At 43.9% G+C, this 15,226-nt stretch overlaps 1 protein-coding gene across 2 annotated transcripts in view; it reads right to left on the reverse strand.

Annotated features, from left to right (window-relative positions):
• The window catches only part of PRKCB (protein kinase C beta), a 307,175-nt gene that overhangs the window by 95,551 nt on the left and 196,398 nt on the right, over positions 1 to 15,226 (reverse strand). For both annotated transcript variants that reach the window (XM_081819817.1, XM_081819816.1), the window contains exons 6-7: positions 9,888 to 10,044; positions 8,521 to 8,655 (exon numbers count right to left, since the gene is read on the reverse strand). In XM_081819817.1, the coding sequence (XP_081675943.1) occupies positions 8,521 to 8,655; positions 9,888 to 10,044 (292 nt within the window). The remainder of the gene's footprint in view (positions 1 to 8,520; positions 8,656 to 9,887; positions 10,045 to 15,226) is intronic.

Here is a 15,226-nt window from a genome sequence, read left to right on the forward strand (position 1 = left end):
GAGTTGAAGAACGTTACGGGTACAGCAACACTGGCTGAGACTTTCTCTCTGTGGTAATCTGAAGGTTTGAAGGAGCACTGGCCAAAGAACAGCTTGGCCAGGGTACCGTTCAGTATTACCAATGCCCCAACCATGTGCCATCTAAACTATGTATGGTCTAAGCCACTTTGGAAACTACAGATCAAGGGGGACTGACCAGCGGTGACCAGTCAATGGGACTCCTGACAGAATCCCACTAACAACCCTGGGCCAGACCACCAGGGACTAGACGACAGCCACCCATTCTGATCCATATTCAGGAAGGATGGGACATGTCACGGTGCCCTCGCTATGTGTGCTGGAGCCAGTATGCTGTCCCTATTGCCCTGAATAGACTTGTGTCTGTTAGAAAAGAGAAGCAGGGACCCCTTTCAACTTTGACATGGGGAAAATGTCCCCCTATAGGGCAGTAGGGCTGACTGTTTGTTGTGTAGCTGTTTCCAGCTGTGGATCTTTCCAAAATGGCTCTAGGGAACAGGATCCCTGTTCTGACAAAGAAAAATTCCAAAAAATACAAAAGAGTCTCCCTTCACCTGATTTTGAAAAATTACAACTGGGACACTCATCATTCCTGTGCTCATCTGCCTATAAGGATGGGCAGATACAGAAGAATAACAGGATGTATGAAAAACTCAGTCAAATAAAGAGAAACAATTAGAAATCAGATAAGTACCTCCCATGAAATAGTACTATTGCCAAAAGAGAGAAAATTCTAAAAAATATCTAGCTCATACTTTTAATGAGATTCAAGAAGCTAATGCATCTTTGAAAAGGGAACAATCTGAGATTAGGAAAGGCTACTTTCAGAAGGAAAATGTAATTACTAAATTTAAAAATCCACTGGAGACAATGAATACTAAGATGGATAATTCAGATAACAATTAGGGAATTGGAAGACAACCCTGAGAAATTTTTCTGGCAGTTGAACCTGATATTTATTATATTGATTAGAGTTGAACTGAATGTTTTGTATACCATTAAGAAAAGTGCATATTACCAAAATTAATATACAACATGAAAGGAGGGAATATAGCAACATGTATATCAGGAAAGACATATTATGATCCACCTTATGTAAAAAGTTCTTACAATTCAGTAAGAAAATGACAGGCAAAATCAGGACATAGTCATTTATAAATACAAACAAATGGCAATATACAAATGAAAATATTCAACATAATTAGTAGCAAAATATGTATGATAATGAAATTATGTAAATATGTATACTTAGTAACAAAATATGTATAATCTTTGCATTGTATCTGAAATTTACAATACCAGATGTTGACAAGTGTGGGTGAAATGAAAAGTATCACGCAGCACTGGTGAGAATGTAAATTGAAAAAAACTGCAGAACAGTTTAGCAACATTTTAATAGTACATATGTCCTCAAAGCCATGGATTGCAGGATTAGGAATTTCTTAGGAAATCATTAAAGCTATGCACAGAAGTTTTGCTGCAAGTATGTTTACTGTAGCATTATTTATCTAGGTAAGCATTACACATCTTATAATAAGAATATGATTCTGTAAGCTGAGGCAGATCTATAGAACGGGCCACAGGAAAATGATTTTGCCTAAGATTACTGAATTATAAGGAAATATGTTCATAATGCATTGTTAGATGAAAAATGAGGGCTGCTACACAGTATGTATGGTAAAATTTCATTTTTTGTTTCATATACACACACGTGAGCACAGACACACACACATGCACACATACGTAATACACACAGAAAAAACCTCTTAATAATGTCAACAGTGATTATCCCTGGACAATGGGATTCTGGATAGTATTTTGCTTTCTTATTTACATTTTTCTAATAATTATTCAATTAATAATAATCACTACCACTTACTGAGTGCTTACTATTCACCAGACACTGGGCGCTTCACTTATATTAACTACTTTAGTATCATAACAATCCTAGGACATAATTACTGCCATTATCTCCAAATGAGAAAAGGAGTCAGAGAGGCAAAGTAACTTCCCCAGGGGTACACAGCTAGGAAATGGAGGAGCAGAGACTCTAACCCAGGAAGTCTGATTCCAAAGCCTTAGTTTTTTGGGGGGAGGGGTGGGATTTGTAATAAGACCAAAATGACATTATTAGTAATAACAAAAGAAAACTTAAAGAAACATAAATTTAACAATTATACAATAGTTGTCTGTTTGCAAGAATACAAAGAAAAGAATGAAATAGGAAAGGAAAAAAACCCCTCAGAATCTGAAACATCATGATGGAAATGTGGCAATTATGACCATAAACATTAAAACATTTCCTTAGGGAAAAGAAGAAAGACTTTTGGATTCAGGTCTGGTTTTTTGTTTTTTGTTTTTCAATCCAATAACATGCCACGTGTTATATCAAATCAAAGGACTGAGATTAAACATAAGAAAATGGGCAGGATCCACTAGGCAAGAAGTATTTACCACTCTGCAACCAAAGGAGACATGTTGAAAGGTCAGTCAGATGTCCTCATCTATTGGCTCCTCAACTTACTCTGGGCAGAAGTTGAAGTTCCTAAAAGGCCCCTGTGGGATCTGCCGAGGCCCCCTCATCCTGCCAGTCCTTGCTCCCCACTGATACCCCTTTGGAGATCCAGCTCCAGCCACACAGGTCACTTCGCTGACCCTCAAACCTACTAGGCATACTCCTGCCTCAGGGCCTTTGCATTTGCTGTTCTCGCCATCTGGGACAATCTCTCCCTAGATTTCCACAAGTTCACTCCCTCACCTCCCTTCAGGTCTCTGCCATGTGTCACCTTTTCAGTGAGTCCTTTCCTGAGAATTATATTAAATAAATTGGAGTATCACCCTCCTCCCACCCCCAGCATTCCCTATCCCTGTTTCTTGTTTACTTTTCTCTATAACATTTATTTTTAAATTTTTTTTTAAGTAGGCTCCATGCCCAGTGTGGAGCCCAATTAGGGGCTTGAACTCATGACCCTGAGATCAAGACCTGAACTGAGATCAAGAGTTGGACGCTTAACTGACTGAGCCACCCAGGCTCCCCTCTCTATAGCATTTATCAGCTTCAAACATGCTATTTTTTACTACTCATGTTTGTTTGTTTTTTTAATTTTATGTATTATTCTCCAAATAAAAAGAAACCTCCATGAACCCAAAGATTCAGTATATAGGTACTTGCTATGTATATTCACTGAAGAAATGCCAGCAAAAAGGCAAAATCATGGGCAAAGAGTATTAACTGCAACAGACATAATTTTGTGTTGATATCAGTCATTTTTGAAAATAGGTCTTGAAGAGCTATATAGTCAATAATGATGCCACACACATATAAAGCAAAAAAACACGAGAAATGAAAGAAAATGTTCCAAAAAATGTTACTGGGAGAATCTTAATGAGCACTGTGCATTTTGGTCAGATGAAACAAATAAAAAAAAAAATAGGATGGCATAAGAGATCTGGATATTATATTAAGATGGAATTAATCAACACTGAAATGCATGACCTACAAGTAGTAAAGGTAATCTTTTTACTAAGTGTCCACAGAATATTTAGTAATACTGAACTAAGCTAAATTGGAAAAAAAAAAAAAAAAAGGAAGAAAGAAAGTAAAGTGTACAGGACATATTCTCTGACCGTAAAGTACCAACACTGTCATTTGACATTAATAATGAAAAATGAAACAAAAAGCTAACACCAGTGATTTCCAAAATGCCCAAATAAAAGCACGCTTGAAAGGAAATTAAAAACACAATTGTATGGGACGCCTGGGTGGCTCACTCGGTTAAGCATCTGCCTTCGGCTCAGGTCATGATCCCAAGGTCCTGGGATCGAGTCCCGCATCAGGCTCCCTGCTCCGTGGGGAGTCTGCTTCTCCCTCTGCCTGCCGCTCCCCCAGCTCGTGCTCTCTCTCTCTGACAAATAAATAAATAAACTCTTTAAAACAAAAAACAAAAAAACAAAAACAAAAACCACAATTGCAGACCTTGAGCAAGCAACAAAAGCTGGAGTGCGACATATCACAGCTCGGAGGAAATCTTTATTCCCCCCAATGCCTGTTCTTTATTCTTGAAGAGCAGAGTCCATTAAGAGAGGAAAAATAAATTAGCAAAGTGTTCGACTGAAATTCACAGGCAACCACCCAACAAACCCACAGAAAAGAAGAAGACTGAAACACAGAATTGATACGTAAATCCCAGAGCTCATTCTCTGCAGAAAAATAAACCACAGCAGAACAGATGAACCCCTGGAAAACAAGGGGAAGGAAAGGAGACAGCAAAAACAAATAAAATTAGAAACAAAGAAGTGGATCTGACAACAGATGCGGGGCTGGTGGCCAAGTGGCAGATGAGGGGCCTGAGGCTGGCACACCACATCTGGGAACTCAGACAGCAGCCTTTTGCCTTTCTGCTGCATGGTCTTCAATTACAGTACAACAGAATAGCTGGGAGAGCTCATCCCCTACCAGATGGGGAAACTGAGTCTCGGAGATGGCATGGAACTCACCCAAGACCCCACAGGGACAAGAATCCAAATTTCTAGAATTTGATCCATTTACAGTCAAGACAGCATCACAGATGTCTTGGCCCTGAATCGTTTAGGGGCGACTTTTAGCTGCAAAAACAAAGAGGGCTTTTATCTGCAAAAGAGGACTTTAATCTGCAAAATCTGAAGAGGGCTTTTATTTAGCAAAAGTTCCCTCCTATAATTCCATCAATTTCACAACTCTCCTAGGAGGAGGGATGAGGGATGCTGCAATTAGCCCTGACTAATGGAATTGTAATGGCTGAGAAGGCTGGAGTACAGAGAGGTGAAGTGATTCACCTGAAGTCACAAAGCATCCATCCACTTAGGAGAGCCAAGGTCAAAACGACCCATCTACCTTCTAGGCCTCTGCCAAACCCCTGTACCAGGAGGCAAAATGGGATGTGCATGTGCTTAGACCCTGGCATCCCAAAGACCTGGACCCAAACTCAAGCACCGTCACGTACGAGCTGTGTGTCCTTTCACATGTTGCTTGACTACTCTGATCCCAGGAACGACGCTCCGCCCAGAACTGGTGGGAGAATTGAAGGATGATGACGTGTACGTGTGGGGATAATTTGGACTCAGTCTTTTTGTCCTCCCTGCACTCTGCTCTTTCCAGGGAGCAGATGGGACCGGCATCAGACCAGGAAGAGGTGGTACCAGTGGGAGAGGGTCCTGACCGTTTGGGCCTGAAGAACCATGAGAAGTGAGCAAGGATAAGGCAAAAGCAGAGGGGCATTGCCCAGCCTTCTCTGCCCTGGGCAGAGACCTATGTGGAGGGCCACACATCGCAGCTGCAGCAGGCCAGGGATATAGGGATCACTCAGACAGCACTCCTGGCCCGCATGCAGGAGGCTGAGAAATAAGGGCTCACACAGGTAGCCTGCAGAGTGGGAAAAAGAGGACACTATGTGGAGGGACCTCACAACAAGAGGCAACAGGCCAGGACCTGGGACTCCAACAGGAAGCCAGAAATGAGGCTCCAAAGCTGGCAGGGGTGGGTAGGGGAACCCGTCCAGCCTCAGTGGGCACGGGTTCAGGAACCAGGCAGGATCGGCTACTGTGCAGCAGTCAAGCCCAGAAGGCATACCACATGCAGGAGGGTCCCCTTATCACCACCAGGAGGTCACGAAACTGCCTAAGAAAGTCTGGGTGCATCACAGAAAAGAAAGAGGCTATTCGTGGGTATCAGTGTGTGACTCCAGGACACCTGGAAAGTGATCAGCCCAGAGCCCGGCATCCAGTTAAGAGTCAGTAAGTGGTAGCTATTGCTCTGGTAATTATTATCATTATGTTCTCTCTCTCCTGTCTCACTTAGACCTCCTGGGAGATCATACATTCTTTCTCTTTAACGTCCTTACGCCTGACTTAAAGAGGAAGGAACATGCAATCTGTCACTAGAGCTAACAGCAGCATGCAAAGTCAGATCATCCATACGTTAAGAAAAATTACCCAAGTTTTTATCATGAATGGATGTCGTACTTTGTCAAATGCCTTTTTTTTTTTTTGCATCTATTGAGATGATTGTATTTTTTTTTATCCTTTCTTTTGTTGATGTGATGTATCATGCTGATTGAACCACCCTTGCATCCCCAGGATAAATCTCACTTGATCGCAGTGAATGACTTTCTTTTTTAATGTATCGTTGGATTTGGTTTGCTAGTATTTGGTGGAGAATTGCCGCACCTATGTGAAACAGGAAAATGGCAAAAAGATGGCAGCGTGACCTCTTACTGTCATGCAAGAACATTTTCTAAATAGTTATCTCCTTCCCCACTACTACTTATTAGTCTATTACTTAGAACTGTTACTTATAATCCACAAGACAGTTGGGCCCAGATGGCCTCCCAGCTCTGCAAAGACAAACGCTAACTTTTAGAAGTTCTTCCAGTCTGGGGCGCCTGGCTGGCTTTAGTCGGGTAAGCATGCAACTCTTGATCTCTGGGTTGTGAGTTCGAGCCCCACGTTGGGTGTAGAGGTTGCTTAAAAATAAAATCTTTTAAAAAGAAGAAGAAAAAAAGTTCTTCCAGTCCGGTAGACAGATCGCCTCCAAGGTTGTGATTTCGTTGCCCTGTTTGGCAGCCGGCTTTACCTCTAACTTAGCAAAGTGACTTCAGCATTCCTATGTTTCCTGGTATACCAGTCTCAGCTTCTCAAACCTTCAGAATCAGTCATTGATGTTCCTGGTCTCCCCATTCGTGAGCTAAGGAAAACTGTGACAAATGCTCCTTCCCTATTTTTTTGAGAATTCTGTTGTTAACCGTTTGTGATCTGTACTTTAACACACCTTAGTACTATTGGTTTTTTTGTACCCACTTGGCTTTCATCCTCCTTCACATCTGTCATCATGTTGTCATTGATCAGTCATTGGTGTCATTTCTTCTCACTCCAGAAGCTAAGCACCATGAGGGCATGTCTGTCTTATACCTGACGGATCTCTAGTGACTAGAATGGACTAGAGAGAGACTCAAAATCTATTTGAATGAAAGTCTGTGATAAATACAGGGGCACCTGGGTGGCTCAGTCGGTTGAATGTCTGACTCTTGGTCTCATCTCAGGGTGGTGAGATGGAGCCCTGCGTCAGGCTCTGCGCTCAGCGGGGAATCTGCTTGAGATTCTCTCTTTCCCTCTGCACTCCCCCCGCCCTCCCAGATCGCATTCTTTCTCTCTCAGATAAATAAATCTTTAAAAAACAACAACAAAGTCTATGATGAAAAGGGAGGAGAGACAAGGAGGTTGTACGGTGAGCAATGGAAAGGATATGTGGTCCAGGTGACACATTCTCTTTCTTGCTAAACTGGTCTGATTTTTATTTTCTTTCACTTGTAACTGGAAAAGCCCCCAGTGAGACCATTCAGAAAGGAGACAATTTCTCTTAAAGAGATAAGGGCAGCCAGGAATCCCCGCTTTGCTCAAAGCTATGGTGCCAGGTTGGACTTTGTATTCTGACTCCTTTTACTCAGATGACGGTGAAACCAACAAATGCTAAGGCGGCTCACCCAGTCTCTTCGCTGGGAATACTGAGCAAGGATTTTTTGCCATGAGAAGGGAACGAAGCAAAAACTGCAGAACAAAGGAGACACTGCAGCTGCCCACTGCCGTAACCTCCCAGCACCTCCGTGGCCAGGCTTGGTAAGCAGTCCCAAAGAAGGAGCATCTTCTTACGGAGCCAGAATCTGACAGTGGATTGCGTATATCTTTAGGGTATATTGTGAGAGCCACTTTAGTGCCCATGGGGCCAGTCAAGTAAAGTTAGATGGATATAAAGCAATAGGGGATGGTGGAGACTATGGCAAACAGAAAATTCGTGTCCTGTCTGAAGGAGGCATTAACTAACTTCTCACCTGTTCTCAATTCTTGCCTTCTAGGCCCAGTGCATCCAGATATTTCTGGCTTTGCAAACCAGAAGTCCGGATTTTTTTTTTTTTTTAAGTAGGCTCCATGCCCAGCATGGAGCCCAATGCAGGGCTTGAACTTACAACACTGAGATGAAGACATGAGCTGAGATCAAAAGTAGGACATTTGGGATGCCTGGGTAGCTCAGTCAGTTAAGCATCTGTCTTAGGCTCAGGTCATGATCCCAGGGTCCTGGGATCAAGCCCCGCATCAGGCTCCCTGCTCAGCGGGGAGTCTGCTTCTCCCTCTCCCTCTGCCCCTCCCCCCTGCTCATGCTCTCTCTCTCTCAAATAAATAAATAAAATCTTTAAAAAAAGGTTGGATGCTTAACCAACTGAGCCACCCAGGCACCCCCAGAAGTCCAGATTTTTATGGAAAATGTCCCGATTTTGAAAATACTAGCAACTGATTTTTTCTTTTTAAGTACAAGGACCAAATAAAACATTTCCATGAGGCAGATCTGATCTACCAACCATCACTCTGACTCTGCTTTAGTATTTCACTTTTAGTACAAAAAGGAAAACATCCTTCTTCCCATAATCGATGCACCAAGCTATATGGTAGCTTTCAAAGCAAAATCCTGCTTACCAGCCATCAACACCAGCTTTCTGCAGTTCGGAAATCCCAAACGACAAAGATCCCATGAAGTCATTCCTGCTGGTCAGATCCCAATCCCAAATCTCTACAGACAGTCTTCTGTCTTTGTCCGATTCTTTCAGTTGGCTACCAAGCGCAAAAAGAGAGAAGTCAGCGGAGGTTACAGTGATTTCTCAAGCAGATGAAATGTTTAAGAGGACAAGGCCTGAAGGTAGGCATTTTTAAAGATTACAAGCTGTTGCAAGCAACATATTCCATTTCCCTCCCAGGCAAGCTCCCCAGGGAGGGAGAGCTTCTCAAGTTCCACAGCCTGTGGCTCAGCTGGGTGGAGGACCTGGGCCAGCTCCATCAGAAGCAGTTCTAGCTGCTTCTGCTGCCTTAAGTCTTAATAGAGTTCGTGATGTTCGGGAAACCCTATTGACACCGTCGCTATAAGAGATATGGATATCAATTATATAATTGCATGACTGGTTGCACACACGGGAGTTAGCATGAGGCTGAGGACATCTGTGGAGGAAGCAGTCTTGTCAGTCCTGGTGGGGGGAAACTGTTCTGAGGCATGTCCTTGATTGAGGCTGAGGTGCACCCCCACTTTTGCCCTGAGAGAGGAAACGGGGGATGGGGCTCCCACAAGGAATCGTGCTTTTGGCCCGTAGCCTCCAGAGTCAGAGTGTCAGAAGCTGAATCCTCCTCGACCCCATATTTGCTGGGGGACTCTGGCCACATTCTTTAACCTCTATAAGCCCCATTGGTTAAACGGGGATGAAATGGTCAATGAACTGAGACCATTCAATAGAGTGCTTTTTATAACTGGGATATGCTCCTTAAATATTGGCTGATGTCACTAACCCTTGTGGGCCCAGATGCATCAAAAAGTGAGCCCAGGTTCTTGGAGCACTGGCCCGGGAAGATCCTCCATGGAAGGTGGCAGAGAACTCTCAACAGGCTGCAGACCCAGCATATCCATATCCACAGACTCAGCCCTAGAGGGGTTATCACCACACCCTATGGGTTATGTCCCACTGTTCACTGAGACCAGAGCTTCTCCCACAACTTGCCTTCACCTAGCAACACATCACACTACTTTCTATCCCACCCACTCCCCACACCATAGACATTCTCAACTCTATTAAAAAAAAATAAGTTCCAATTTTTACTTGGCTTGCAATGCAAAAATGCAGATGGAAGGGGAGGAAGGGGAGGGAGGAGGGAGAAAGGGAGGGAGGGAAGGAGAGGGAGGGAGGGAAGGAGAGGGAGGGAGGAAATGAAATGGAAGCCGGGAGGGGCACTCTCTGATCTCAGGTGGCCCAGAAGCCAACCCCCACCGCCCACGCTGGGCAGTGATAATTTTAACTTACAATCTGAATGTCTCGTTCCACTCAGGGTTGAGGGAGCACTTGATGGTTTTGGTCTTCTGCTTGCTCTCACTCTTGGGGTCGGGAATCAGTTTCAGTTTCACGTAAGGGTCTGACAAACCATTGGGGTCCATAGGTACAAGGTTTTTAGCATCTCTTACTAAAAAGAGAAAACGCAGTTTCAGCATTAATAGCCCCGCAATGTTTAAGCATCGACCAGTGAGGGCTGGACAACATGTGGATGAGTCCTTGGCATCCCACTCATTTAACAGGAATTGTAACTCAGGAACATCAATAGCTAAGAAGCATGCAAAGCGAGACAGACCGGTAAGATGCAGCCTCTGCTGTATATGAGTTCGAAACGGATTTCTGACTTTCATACTGCTCTACCCACTGTGCCCCCAAGATTAACTGTACACTCTCTTAAGTTTGTGTTCCACAAAGCCAACAAGAAAGATCGGCTTCTTGGGGCGCCTGGGTGGCTCAGTTGGTTAAGCGACTGCCTTCGGCTCAGGTCATGATCCTGGAGTCCCTGGATCGAGTCCCGCATCGGGCTCCCTGCTCGGCGGGGAATAAAATCTTTAAAAAAAAAAAAAAAGAAAGATCGGCTTCTTTCACCACGTGTGATGTTTTCAGGGCTCATCCACGTTGTGGTGCCTGTCAGTAGTACAACTATGGCTGAATATTATCCCCTCGTATGGATATACCAAACTTTGTTTATCCATTCATCTGTCGGACACGGTTGCTCCCACTTTTTGGCTCTAGTGAATAGTGCTGCTATGAACATCTGTGCACTCTGACACAGAAGGTCACATGTTGTAGGATTCCATTTGTACGAAACACCCAGAAAAGGTAAATCCACAGAGACAGAAAAAGCAGACCAGTGGTGGCCAGGAGCTGGTGGGGAGGGGGGAATGGGGAGCGACCACGTAATGGAGAAGGGGTTTCCTTTACTGGTGATAACATTTCTTGGAACTAGACATGGGGGATGGTCGCACAACCCCGTGAACATACTAAATGCCAGTGAAGGGTACACTTTAAGATGGCTAATGGTTAATTTTATCTTATGTGAGTTTTACCTCAATCCAAAAAGCAAAAGCTAAAAGAGAAAGAGTTGCTCTCCAAACCAGGGCGCACCTGTCATCCACGGGGCACCCGTAACCATGACCCAGACAGCCCAGAGAGAAGGCTGGAAAGATATTGCAGCATTGTAGGTATAGATTCCACCCTCAATGAAGAACACTGAGTAAAGGAGCCTGTAAGACTGGCTTAAAGAAGGAAGGAAGCAGAGGGACAGTGTAGTGGAGACAAGGCTACGAGATGTCAGGTTTTGCATCTTGCCTTGCAGTTACTTCACATTTTGGGACCTCGATTTCTTGACCAATGAGATGGAGATGATACATACTTCATTGGGTTGTTGTAAGAGTATAATCGGATGCAGAATATACACGTTTAGCACAGAAGCTGGCTCCCAGGGAATAGTCCATAAACGCCAGCTATATTTTTGCTATTTTATTATTATTGCTACACATTTTCAGGGTCTCCTCTCATTACACTTGTCCACTTTTATTAAGAAGAGTTAACCATTTCCAAGTGGATGTCTGGGTCTTCTTCTTTGAGAGTAATGCATCTGACCTTCCCACTTGAACCTTTCCAGAGGGCTCCTCAAACCTTAGTGTGTATAAGAGTCACCCACATGGCTTGTGAGGCACATATCCCTGGGACCCACTCCTACAGATGGATTCCGATTCAGTGACTCTGGAGGGAGAGCTGCTCACTTGTTTTTCTAACACGTTCCCAGGTGATGATGCTACTGCTGGAGGTCCATGCAGCACACATTAAGTAAAGCGTTTCTGGATGATATAATTTCTTAAGATCCACATGCATCTTCCCCATAGAATATAATCTCCAACTGTTACTTTCTCTCATTTCTTGAGCCTTCCAGGGAAAATAGCATGTGCCAGTTCCTAGGCTGGGATCTTGTAATGACACATCTATCACAGAGTAAGCTGCATAAAAACATGATCTGAGGTGCGCTGACGTGCCAGAAACTTGTCTGTCTGGTTGACTGGCCACACATATGCAAGTGGGAATGGCTCACATCTCTTCTCTCTGTCAAGGCCCACACCCCCTTCCCACCTCACTCCCCGTGTTATGAACTGACACCACGGGACCATCACCAGAACTTTCTTCTACTGTAAGTTTACAAGTTCACAGCTCCTTCCGAGGGCTCTTGACAAGACAAGTGTGTGCTGGAGTCTTGAGCCAAACTTTAAAATTAATGCTTTATTTATTTATTTATTTATTTGAGAGAGAGAGAATGAGAGACAGAGAGCATGAGAGGGAGGAGGGTCAGAGGGAGAAGCAGACTCCCTGCCGAGCAGGGAGCCCGATGCGGGACTCGATCCCGGGACTCCAGGATCATGACCTGAGCCGAAGGCAGTCGCTTAACCAACTGAGCCACCCAGGCGCCCTATAATTAATGCTTTAAGAATGACCTCTCCTTGGGCCTCTGCTTCTCCTGAACCCAATATTCGTGACTGAGACATGACTCCATCTCCCCCCTAGCCCTTCTAGATCCTTCCTTCCGCTTTTGTCCTTTTGAATCTATCCTCCACTGAAGAGGTCAAAAATTGCCGTGGACAGGAAAGGAGTGGAGTTGATTCTGGGCCTGCTGCCATTCACATCTCAAGAGCTCTAGCTCCCGAAACCACCACATCATGAGCAGGTGACAGCAGCTGCAGGCTAAGATCCAGAGGCCTGTTCCTCCTGAAGCTTTTCAAAGTAGAGACATGTTTCCCAGCCACGATGTACTGAGGAAGCAAATCTCTCTAGACCACACTTGGCGAGACTGACTTTGATTTTTCTTGATAAATGTTTCTTTACTATCTTTGTTGAAATCCAGCCAGCCCAGATGGTACAGAATGCCTCACACAAAGCAGAAATAGCAACCTTCCCCCCCCTGGTGGAAGTGTGCTAAATGTACAGAAGAGAAGTGTCCTGATCCAGAGAACACCGCTCGCCTTGGATGTGAAGCAGGTGGGGGGTGAGGTCTGGCTGTTTCCATCAAAGGGTCCTCAGAGCAAACAAGGCCTTCTGCATGCTGCTGAAAGTTACCTAAGTTACCAGTGCTGAATCCATAAAAAGACAGCATTACTGTTAACTATTTTCCTAAGAATTGTTCTTCAAAAACTTTCCTACTCTTTCCCCCGACCCACCGCCCCGCAACCACCCAAAATACAACTATCTATTAGAAAAATCTGAATAATTGTGCTGCTCTAAAGCCTTTATCTCACACGTTGTGGGAGATAACCAGAAGCTTCTCTTTATCAACTCCTTTAAAAGGCACTTCCTTCAACATCATGAGTCCTCACTTGTCCTCCCTAGGTGTCCCCAGAACAGCTATTCAAAGTAATGCCCACTAATATTCAGTTATGTTTGAGGATGTCTGCAATGACAAAGCATAGGAAATACTGAGTGCCCCTCCACAGGGGAAGGGGTAACTAATCCGTGCATATTCATACTGCGAAATACTACGCACATGTTAATCACATGGACTATCTACACGAACATGGTGAACAAAATGGCTAGGTGAAGAGAGATGATGACAATACAAAGTTTCTTCCTTTTTTTTTTTTTTAAGAAAAATGTGCACACCAGCGGTTCGATTGTGGCAACGTAGATCCCCACTATGAATAAATCACAGCATTGGGTCAATGTACATTTCCTGATTCGGATCATTGTACCATGCCCGTGTAAGAGGATGTTTTCATTCCTGGGAAATACACACTCAGGTATTTACATTTTTTTTTTTCATTTTATTATGTTATGTTAATCACCATACATTACATCATTAGTTTTTGATGTAGTTTTCCATCACACTCAAGTATTTAGGGCAAATGGGAACCATACACTCCAACCTACTGTCAGATGGCTCAGAAAAAAAACATATACATTTATAAAAATATTTAATAGAGAGGGCGCCTGGGTGGCTCAGTTGGTTAAGCGACTGCCTTAGGCTCAGGTCATGATCCCGGAGTCCCGGGATCGAGTCCCACATCGGGCTCCCTGCTTGACGGGGAGTCTGCTTCTCCCTCTAACCCTACCCCCTCTTGCGCTCTCTCTCTCTCACTCTCTCTCTCTCTCAAATAAATAAATAAAATCTTCAGGAAAAAAAATATTTAACAGAGAGAATGATAAACCAAATGGGGCAAAATATGAACAATTGGTAAATCAGGTAAAGAGGATGCGGATGTTCCCTGTACTAGCCATGCAACTTTTCTATAATTTTGAGATTATGTCAAAATAAATGGATTTGAAAAACAGGGCCCTCCAAATCTTCAAGAGAAAAGTACCATAAATTTTCTGCTGAGCATCAGATGCTGCATGGAAGTGTTGGATCACTTCCATACATTGTACACCAGAATCTAATGTTACACTTTATGTTAACTAACTAGAATTAAAATAAAAAACTTAAAAAAATAAAACAACAACAACAAATTTTCTACAATGTCATATATGAATTTAAATATATAGACAAGAACCTGGTTGGGGCGCCTGGGTGGCTCAGTCGTTAAGCATCTGCCTTTGGCTCAGGTCATGATCCCAGGGTCCTGGAATTGAGTCCCACATCGGGCTCCTTGCTCAGCAGGGAGCCTGCGTCTCCCTCTGCCTGCTATGCCCCCTGCTGGTACTCTCTCTCACACAAATAAATAAATAAAATCCTAAAAAAAGGGGATTCATGGGCGCCTGGGTGGCTCAGTCGTTAGGCGTCTGCCTTCGGCTCGGGTCATGATTCCAGGGTCCTGGGATCGAGCCCCGCATCGGGCTCCCTGCTCGGCGGGGAGCCTGCTTCTCCCTCTCCCACTCCCCCTGCTTGGGTTCCCTCTCTCGCTGTGTCTCTCTCTGTCAAATAAATAAATTAAAAATCTTTAAAAAAAAAAAAGAAAAGAAAAGAACCTGGAAGGATATACCCCAAATTTACTTAATGTAATGACTGTATCTGGGGAAGAGGTAGAGAAACCTGGTTTAGGGGTTGTGGGCAAAATAGACTTCAGCCTTACCTGTCACATTCTGAATTTATTACAAAGAGAAAGCATTTTTGTATTAATTGTGTTATTTAAACTAAATTTTTTTTTTAAGATTTTATTTATTTGCGAGAGAGACAATGAGAGAGAGACAGAGAGCATGAGAGGGGGGAGGGTCAGAGGGAGAAGCAGACTCCCCGCCGAGCAGGGAGCCCGATGTGGGACTCGATCCCAGGACTCCAGGATCATGACCTGAGCCGAAGGCAGCCGCCCAACCAACTGAGCCACCCAGGCGCCCCTAAACTAAATTTTTAA

The sequence above is a fragment of the Leptonychotes weddellii genome, chromosome 5 (genome assembly GCF_054177405.1).
Source record: "Leptonychotes weddellii isolate Sample4059 chromosome 5, ASM5417740v2, whole genome shotgun sequence".
In the NCBI taxonomy this organism is placed as follows: Eukaryota; Metazoa; Chordata; class Mammalia; order Carnivora; family Phocidae; genus Leptonychotes; species Leptonychotes weddellii.